The following is a 10841-nucleotide window of genomic DNA, read 5'->3' as shown; positions in this document are numbered from 1 at the left end:
TGTATAAATAAATAATAATAAATTATTAATAAATTAATAAATTTAATTATTAGAGCGCATGAAATTGTTTCTTATGGAAATAGAGAAGTGTAAAGAAGGAATATTCGTACACTATATCGGAATTACACCTTATATTAACATATTTAAGCCAGAATACTTGCAGGTAAATAAAATTTATTTACTAATAGAAAATAACATCCGTTATATTTTCTACAATAATTAATACATTATTTAAGCACGAAGAAGCATCTTTGTGTACTGTGATGATATATAACATTCTCAAGTATTTATATAATAACTGTTTATATAATAACTGTTTTTATAAATTTATTATTTTAAAACTAAAAATTAAAAAAAGGAAAAGATTACATCGAAATCCTGTTTGTCTCTATTATAATGTGTAGTAATCAAATTTTATTGTATACTATTTAGTACAATGTAAATGATTATTTTATAAATATTTATTAGTAAAGATAGAACAGAAAATGGGCTAAAAATTTTCTTGTGTGTAAATATACTAAAAAAAATTAACTTTTATTTTTATAAAAAATTTACTTTAATAAATTGAATTTTACAATGTCACTATTAGTATTGTTACTGAAGAATAGAGATTTCTTTATTATAATAGCGAAATAAATTATAAATTTAACACAACAAAGTTTTTAATAAATAATATTAACTCTAGTAAGTCATTATTTTTGATTACCTAATCTGGTATTTCTGGTCACAGATTTATGAAACTCTGCAACTTTGTCACACTATATCTCTGGATTGAATACGTATTGTTTATCTCAAAATCTATGAAATTTATACCTCAAAATCAAGCAAAGGCAGATAAATAAACCAAATAAATAATATTTTATTTTTAATTAATCACAATGCTTCAAAGAACTTATGTTGGAAAAATTTGCAAAAAATTACTTTGAAAAAAATTCTCAAATTTTAAATTTTATGTGCAAGAAGGAAGTAGGATTTTTTTAATTGATCTTTTTGGACTATCAAAAAAAAAAGATAATACGACTCGCTAAAAAGAAAATAATTATTTGAATTATCGAAAACCAACATTTTTGAAAAATCTATACATATAATCTATATATATATACAATTAATAAATAAAATTTTATTATTTAAACAATACAAAATGATAGATAAATGATTGTACATGTATAAATATTATTATAGTATGTAAAATTAAATTTATTAGGATTTAGTTTAGAGGATGATACAACACTCGCTCCAAAGCAATTATCCGTCCCGGTTGAGCGATCTCCGAAAAGTGACAAAAATTTAAAAATTTCTATTTAATTATATTAAATATAATTCTTTTTAATTCTTTTCATGTACTTATTTTTATACTATTCCAAAATCATTAAACATATATTTAATAAAAAATAAGGGGGTATCCTGAAAAGGGATATGCCGAAAGCTTGCAAGTTAGTCACGTATGGATCCTCAGTACTCTCTTTGAACTTTCATACATTCTCACATCGAGAATAACGTACAAAAAATATCCTTGCAGATTTATCATATCTATGGATAGTTAATGTTTTTTTCAGTCTTCTTCTCTCAATTCGGATCTTCAAATTATATTATAAAAAAGTTACAGCAATTTGAAAATAGGGTACGTTGAATCAATGAACTTACTAGGGTTAATCAGTAAATTCTTTTTCTATTTATAATTGACGAAATTTATTGTAGCACTTAAAATTTGTTGTACACTTATCAGCAAAAAAATGAATTACTAAATTTTAGGACAATTTTTAATATGTTTGAGTAGTGATGTCTAAACAAAATTTTAACGAGATGTACCAAAAAACTTAAATTAAAGAGTTTGAACATTCTCATTAATAACCATGTAGATCAAATTTGACAAAGTGTATTATAAAATAACGGACATTAAAAATAGACATTGAAAGGAAAAACATTTTTTATTCAAACTATTGCGTTATTCAGGGGAATTGGCTATCAGGCATAAAAGTGTATGAGTTTTTAAGATCATTGATTTCCATACAAATCCGTATATGAAACATTTTTCTATGATTTTTTAAACAAAATTATGTTTCAAAATAAAAAGTTACAAAATGGATAACTTTTACTTCTAAACTTAATGACAGACCGGGGCTATTTGAGACATTTCTTTTCTTTTACGATCTCTGAATCTTATATTCATAAAAAAAAATTTGGATTGGACGATTTAAAAGATTGAACCATATTGTTCATAATGTCGTTATAGATTAAATATTTTGTACTTATTTTACATATAAAAATGTTATACATACGTGTGCGACACACACACACACACACACACACACAATCTCACAATGATGATTTTTTGTTGTGATATCGCTACTCTATAAAATATATTATATATTAAAATATTATATATAAAAATATATATATAAATATATAAATATATATAATAATTTGTGCTAAAATTTAGTGGTCCGTTTTTTGCGGATGAATGTATATTAAAAATAAAAAATTTTTTATATTATTTCTTTGAATATTATTGGATTATATTTTTTTCGAACATTATAGCATATTTTACCTAGCACTGTAAATATCACAAAAGGAGATTTCTATGATATGCTGAAACCTTGGTTGGGCAATGGACTTTTGACATCTACAGGTAAACGTACAATAAACTACATATTTATTTTTCTCACATATTTATTAGGACTGGGCATGTATTCGAAATACTTTTATTTACAAAACGGTATTGGTAAGACAATTTTATTTTGTATTTTGTGTTTGTTCGGACTACATAAAATATTTTGTATTTTGTAATTCATGGGAGCATATAAAAATATTTTGTATCTTATATTTTAGTATTAATTTAATTTAGTATTATTTAATTTAGTATTAATAACAAACGATTATGAAAGTATTTTATATTTTGTATTTTAAATACTAACATTGATAATCAATCTTATTACTTGAATTACAAAATATAAAAAAGTTTCAATTTTTTGATGTTAAATACAAAATACGTAATACTTTTATAATCCGTTAAAATAAAAAATACAAAATATGCTAGTACTGCAAATAGTATGTTTTAAATCAAAGTATTTCAAATACATGTCCTGATATTTATTACATATTTATTTTTCTCTTACATTTAAATTTTTATTAAAAATAAATAGCAAATTGTTTCAGGACTGGGCATGTATTTGGAATACTTTTATTTTAAAAAAAGTATTTGTATTACAATTATATTTTATATTTTGTGCTTTAAGGAGCGCATAAAAATATCTGTATTTCGTATTATACGAAATATATTAAAATATTTTAAATTTTGAATTTCAAATACTTGACAATCAATTATCTTAATCTTCAATTATGTTAATCTTATCTTAATCTATTATTTGAATTATGGTATACAAAAAATGATAAATATTCACATTTTAGAGCAGACTTCTCCGATGGCCTTGACTTTAAAATATGTTATCAAAATCATGAGCCTGAGTAATCTCCAACAAGTTTATTCGGCTAAACAAAGAAAATTAGAAAAAATAGTTCTTATTTCTGTATATTTCTATATATAATATTAGAGACTATTCCATATCTTTCTTGCTTACGTAACTTTTTACGCAAACGATTTTCATACTATCTCTCCTCTTAGAGACACATGACTTTTCATGCATTGAGAATTCTATCCTATCTCGCCAAGTTGCTGCGCCCCTGAAGCAGAGGTAGAGATGAGATGGGAGTCGCTTCGCATGTAAGTCGTATACCTCTCAATCGAGGAAAGGTGCGATGAAAGTTGCTTCGCATAGATAGTCGTAAAATATATTTTAATGCAGAAAATTTTTGTTTTGTATATGTAGTGAAAAAAAATCATTTTTAAACTTTTCTTCTTAATAACTTTTTAACAAATAAACATAAACGACAACTAAAATTGGAGGTTACTCAGAGATCTAGACAACAAGATCTAGACATGATCTAGACAACAAGATCTATGTCAAGATCAAGGTCATCAGAGAGGTTTCCCCTAAAGTAAACATTTATCCAAAAAATTTTCAATTTTAAATACAAAATACATAATACTTTCATGTGCTTCGTTAAAATACGAAAAACAAAATACACTTGTATTGCAAATAATATGTTTTAAATAAAAATATTTCAAATACATGTCTAACCCTTGGCTTATTTTTATCATGTACGCTACTTTAATATATAATCATTCATGAAAAGATTGAAAATTGAGTCACTTTTTTTCGAGACAGGTTCAATTAGAGAGTTTGACTGTATAGTTAATTTGATTATTTATGTTGTTCACGTGCTAGAAAATTGTGCAGTGTTTCACGAACTTTTTTCTTATTTATATCGTTAATATCCAGTATTAACAAGTAAAGAAAATAGAAAATCAAAAACAAAAACGATAAAAAAAATATCTATTTTTTTTTAATTGACAAGGAAACATTCCCAAGTGTAAATCTCAGAATAAAAGCGAACCTATATAAATTTGTTGTAACAGATATATTAGGTGTAGTAAAAAGAAATCCATTATTTTTGAATGGAAAAATAATACAATTTCTTTTTAGTACACCTAATATAATGAATAGTAACTAATAAGAGCAAAATTCATCATTTACCATATATGAGCTTATATACATATATAAGCTATCGATATAAACTATATTTTCGATATAAGCAAAAATATATATCAAATATATTTAAATTTTTACGTATAATTAACGATTCTATTTTATTAATTCTTGCTTTTTAGCAAAATAAAATTTTTTTTGATCGCCGAAATTATTTCAAAACTTATAAATTACAATAGAAATAATGGAATTTACACGTGCAAGTATTTCCTTGTGAATTAAAAAGTATTCTTTTGTAAAAGTCTCTCTTTATTTTTTGCGATATTTATACAATTTTATTTTTATATGTGTATCACATTTTAATGCTTCAGGTGAACAATGGTTCCACGATAGAAAACTCATCGGGCCAACGTTCCATTTTAGTGTATTAGATCAATTTGCTATGATTGTGTTTGAAAAAGCAGAGATTCTGACAAAGTGTCTCCAAAAAGAGATAGAAAAGGATCCAGGAAAAGCCGTTAATATTTTCCCTTTTATTATCAATGTTGCTCTCGATATTATCTGCGGTAATGTGTCATGTTTTTAATTACAATGTATATAATTATAATATTTTGTGAGAAAATACGTTTTATTTATTGATATAGTCATTTTATGCAGCAAACTTTATCAATTAATTTACGAATAATAAAAAAATATATAAACGATAAAGATGCTAGAAGGTTTGCGGGTCATCGCCGTGCTTTATTAGGGTGAGGAGCGAACTGATACTACATCTAGTATTAGTATTAGTGCGCTCCTCGCCCTGATAAAGTGAACGTTGGACGCAATGTTCACGAAACGTTAGCATTAGCAACGAACAAAAACACGGCGATTACTCGTAAACTTTCTAACATTCTTAAAAATAATAGCTATGAAAAAATCGTTATATAAAGGGTAATTTTAATTGTATTATTATAAGCAATATGACAAAAGGATTTATCAATAATATTAGTTATTGTCTACAGAAACAGCAATGGGTGTGGATATACATGCTCAAGAAGTTGTAACCAAATATACATCAACAGTACACCTGTCAGTTTTTAAAATTCTTATACTGCTATCATACTGTCCAACGCCATTTTCCAACATGAGTGTGAATAATTATTTTCCATATCATTGTTTGCTGATAATGAAAAAAATCTGTTAAATTACGTTACAATTTCAAGAATAATGACATTAAAATGATAAATTTAAGAGTTTTCATAAAATTATAAATAATAAATGTTTTAATTATTAAAAAATGTTTTAATTAAATTTTTGTTAATACTATGCGAAAAGAATTTTTAAAACTTGTTTTGCATTTTGTTTTGTTTCGATATGTTTTTGTTTTCACGATATAGCAATTTGGTAATAATTTTTTTCTCATGTGCGTTACATAAAAAAGACATTTTGAATACATGAAAAATTATATTATAACAACAGGCATTTTAAATTTAGAAATTTTAATGGTACTTTCGTGTATCATTAATGATAAATATCATTAATGATATTTTTAAAAATTCCCTTCGAGCTAACAATATCACAAAAATCTCAATCGTCATTTCTTGCTTCTTTAATGCTATTTGCCTCAAAATTGTAATATGATAGTCAACTTCGTTCACAAATCAAAAATACATAAAAAATGATAAAAATCAATGTCTTAAACGGTCTAGCTGGACCTTAAATGCTTGTATGATTTTTGTGTGAATTTATATACTGATATTCTTCGTAATAATTGGCATATGAAGGAACAATGTCTCTTTAGGCGACATAAATGAACAATATATTATAGGACCGTATATGTGATAACACAAACTATAATTATCGCATATATAGTTCTATATATATAGTTCTAATATATTATATTGTTTAATTCCCGTCGCTTAAAGAGACGTTGTTTCTTCATATGTTCATTATTGCGAAGAATATCTCTAAAGCCTCGGTAGTCTAAAAGTTTAGCATAATCCCAAGGAATGCAAGAGATCTGGATTCGATTCTCGATCGAGATAAAATTTTTCGCAATAAGAATTAATTATTTACAGATTTTAATATGTCATTCAGTATTATTAAGATCGTTTCGAAGATGCAAATAAGCATCAAAAATTTGTTAAATTGCTAGTCAATTTAACTCATAATATTACTATGGTAGTTTAGTAGAGTTAGCGTTTTCAAGACCGAAATATCATTTCGGCATGCGTTTCTGGGACCACTATATACGTATATAAATTCACACAAGAATCATATTATATAAGATCCAGCTAGATTGTTTAAACCTTTAATTTCTATAATTTGTGTTATCATATATACGATCCTAACATAATATATTATATTACATATAAAATAGTTATTCATGTTCGTGTTGCAAAAAATGTTTTGTCGGACAGTATTATTAATAAAACAGCTAATGAATTATTACTTGCGTGTTAAGAATTAATGATAAATTTTAATAATTATTTACATAATATGTTTATACTTAATTATTAAAATTACATATTATGTAGTTTACGTAAGTTAAACGACAATCGTACTTTTAGAACTTCCTCGTTAACAACAAAACGACTATTTCGACCGTGGCATTGGATTGAATGGTTGTACTATTTACTGCCTACAGGGAAACAGTTTAAATCAGCGCTTGATATATTACATGGATTTACAAAAGAGGTACAGAAATGCTAAAAATGTTTGTATTTAGCCATTTAAAACAGTTAAAGTTTTACTAAAATGTTTATATTATTATGAAGAATGTTCATATTTACATCTGACACGATAAATTTTATATAGGTGATAAGAAAGAGAAAAATTGAACGACAATCGCAAAACGGCCATACGGAACTCGAAAATGAAGATAATGAATTTAATATAGGTGCGATTGTAAATTTGAATTATATATTGTACTTTATACAGATTATAGATACATAATTTATTTAGGTACTTTATATATATTCCTTATTTAATAAAATTTATTATATTAGGTAAGCGTAAGAGACAGGCGTTCTTAGATTTATTATTAGATCAGAATGAGAAATCTGATACTCCTTTGACCGATGATGAGTTGAGAGCGCAAGTTGACACATTCATGTTTGAAGTAAGACGTCCGACTTAAAATTAAAATTAAAATTTTACAATTATTATACATAAAATTTTCCGTTTAATTAAATTAACAAGATATATCTATAAAATATATAATATCTATGAAAAGGACATGTAAAATAATATAAAAAATGTTAATAGGGACATGATACAACTGCAGTTGCGATAACTTGGACGCTCTTTCTTTTGGGCAATAATTTAAAGCATCAGGCAAAAGTTCATGAAGAACTCGAGGAAGTTTTCGGAGATTCAGAAACACCAGCCAGTTTAAAGGAGCTGTCGAAATTAAAGTATCTCGACAGAGTCATAAAGGAGACACTCCGAATATTTCCGAGTGTACCTATAATTACAAGGGAATTATCGAAAGATGTAAAAATAGGTTGGTCATAACTTTATCTGCTACTTAAGTAAGAATTTCAAAATATGCACCAATATGTAAATTCATTCATAATAAAATAATTAAATTAAAAGTGTGCGAATCAGCATTTGCCAAATTGAATCGAATAGAATCGAAGCTGAAATCATTACACTGAATCAAATCGAATCGAATCTTTTTGATTCAAAAACGAATCAAATTCGGAAATTTTCACATATTGATATCTGAAAAAAATTTTAAAGCTGAAAAAATTCATTTTAAATGTATAAGTATATCAAAAAATTGATAATATGACATAAACGTATTAAGAAAATAAATCATTTTTGCATATAGTAAATTATACTATAAAATGTAGTAACGACAAATATAAATTGAAAGTACATAAAATCAAACATTTATTACTACCAAGATTTGGAACTTAGTAGCAAAGTTAGATGGTTATTACGAAATTATTATATCACAAATACAACCAAATTATTAATTGTTTTAAACAAAATAATTTGGTAATTGGGACCAAATAATCCCTTTTATATAATAAAAAAATTTATATCTTAACGAAAAAAATAATTTTTTGTTATTATTACTTTTTATTTTCCCATTGTAATGCATTATTTACTGTTTTGCATACCTATTTTCTATCTTATTAACTATTTAATTAATTAATTATTAAAAAACGCATCGTCGGTAAGATTTACGAGAACTTACGATCCCTAGAACGATAGTCTAATACATTTACGCTGAGCTAATTTAGGATTCGCACTATTAGGATAAAACATTACCAATGTTACTTATACTTTCTATTGTAACATTCTTAATTTCATATCTCTGCTGCCAGTTTAATATTATTAATATTTGAGGAGAGTACATGGAATGAAATAATACTCTGTTATTTATTATATATAGTTAGGAAATGACAATTCTCCTCAGTCTTGTGACGTATTTCGTCTCGCTGCGATCTGAGTGTTGCGTGTTTTATTTTCGAGCATGTGTGATCGGCTTTGATATACAATAATTTTTATTTATATAGTTTTTCTTAAGAAAAATGTTAAATTATCATTTATATAAATGTGGTCAAAAATACTATTGTTACACGAAAAAAAAAGTTTGGAATAGTAGAAAATGAACGATCCAGAATTCTAATTAAGCTTACTAAATTTCTGGTTAAATTTAGATTGATAGAAGATTACATTCTGATTATTTTAAATTCTGGTAAATTGGAAATTGGTTATTTCAACTAGAATTCTGGTAGATTATGAATTTATTTTGAAACATGTAGTATTTCGCTATTAAATTAATATTTTGTTATGTACTCCGACATTAATTATGTGTATGTAATGTTTAATTAGATTCCGTATAGAAGCAACAATAATTTCTTAAAAATGCCATTGTATATTTGTATTATTATTATATGTAGTCTTGGAGTTATTGAGAGAGAGAAAGAGAGAGGGCCCTGAAATACCTTTATCATTTATCAATCAATTTATCATGTCTGAGCGCTCGAATATCAGCTCCGATCAGTAAATTTTGATTGCTATTAATTTAAAACCTATTATAATCTCGATTTCTCATATTAATATTTTCGTCTTAGAATGTTGTCAAAGAATCCATTTTTGAAACACTCTGTATATACATTAATTTGTTTTTCTTTTATTTTATAGATAATTTTATACTTCCGAAAGGTGTTATGGTCGTGTTGGCAATCTTATTAACACACCGAAATCCGGTGGTTTGGCCGGACCCATTGAAATTCGATCCGGATCGCTTTCTTCCAGAAAACTCGAAGAACAGAAATCCGTACGCCTATATTCCGTTCAGCGCTGGACCAAGAAACTGTATAGGTCAGAAATTCGCTCAACTCGAAGAAAAAACCGTGTTGACTGCTATTCTCAGGAAATGGAGAGTGAAAAGTGTGAAAACAGTCGACACGATTAAATTCGAAGGTTCTCTCACTTTACGACCAAGTGAAGATGTATTAATGCATTTCACGCCGAAGAAATGAACAATTTGTTATCAAATAAGATAGTTGGCCCAGAAATCGTCAAGATACTAGTAATCGAAATTTCATGCATTAAAGACGTATTTTAGTGCTTTCTGTCGAGCGTGAGACTAGCTAATATTTTTATTGGTTTCAAGAAAGTATTTATAATATTGTGTTACATTGTGAAAGTCCTAAATATATGAATTCACTATTGATTAAATCGAATATGTGCAGCAACCGAGCCTGTGTGATTTCGATCAACTGTTTCATTATGAAGTTAAAAGACATTGTTTGACATCTCGTGTGATTTTGGAGTATTGGCAACTTGTATGAAATAAATTGAGCTTCGAATTATAAATCGAGATCACAGTTTTATGTTTTGATCGCAGTTTTACACATATTACTATTTCATTATCATATTTCATTATCATATCATATTTCACATATTTATTTATACGTTTTTTTACGTGACATGTACTGGTTCACTGAAGCACGTTCGAGCCATATCTGTCGATTACTAGCTGAAAAAAATTCTTGTCAAAATCAATAATAATGTATCCAAAATTGAAATAAAAAAATTAGATCCGTAATTGTTATCTAGACATTCTACGGACCAGTAATCATCATAGGCATAGTCGAGTTAATAAATTGATACGCAAATAAATAAAGAATGTCGATTACTAGATCATTTCGATAACTGGTACGTCTAGAACAGAGATCGGCACTATTCGAATAAAAATTAATTTACAATTCTTTTCTATTCTTCTAAAACAGCTATTAATATTTGTAATATAATGATAGTTCTGAAAAAAAAAAAAAGAAATTATAAAAA

The 10841-nt window shown here is 26.2% G+C and overlaps 2 protein-coding genes across 4 annotated transcripts in view; both read left to right on the top strand.

Moving 5' to 3' along the window:
• Positions 1-10775, top strand: part of LOC108691709 (cytochrome P450 4C1) — a 23129-nt gene extending 12354 nt beyond the window's left edge. For all 3 annotated transcript variants that reach the window (XM_018199573.1, XM_018199574.1, XM_018199575.1), the window contains exons 3-11: positions 54-163; positions 2539-2629; positions 4919-5113; positions 5552-5618; positions 7100-7226; positions 7347-7428; positions 7538-7650; positions 7797-8034; positions 9690-10775. In XM_018199573.1, coding sequence (XP_018055062.1) covers positions 54-163; positions 2539-2629; positions 4919-5113; positions 5552-5618; positions 7100-7226; positions 7347-7428; positions 7538-7650; positions 7797-8034; positions 9690-10030 — 1364 coding nt within the window. In that variant the 3' untranslated portion in view covers positions 10031-10775. The remainder of the gene's footprint in view (positions 1-53; positions 164-2538; positions 2630-4918; positions 5114-5551; positions 5619-7099; positions 7227-7346; positions 7429-7537; positions 7651-7796; positions 8035-9689) is intronic.
• Positions 2708-10841, top strand: part of LOC108691707 (cytochrome P450 4c21-like) — a gene marked incomplete at its 3' end in the record, with an annotated part of 22742 nt that continues 14608 nt past the window's right edge. The window contains exon 1 of the mRNA XM_018199570.1: positions 2708-2716. The remainder of the gene's footprint in view (positions 2717-10841) is intronic.

Source organism: Atta colombica, unplaced genomic scaffold (genome assembly GCF_001594045.1).
Source record: "Atta colombica isolate Treedump-2 unplaced genomic scaffold, Acol1.0 scaffold50, whole genome shotgun sequence".
Taxonomy (NCBI): Eukaryota; Metazoa; Arthropoda; class Insecta; order Hymenoptera; family Formicidae; genus Atta; species Atta colombica.
The sequence above is the reverse complement of the archived record's forward strand: the minus strand, read 5'-3'. Positions and strand labels throughout refer to the sequence as shown.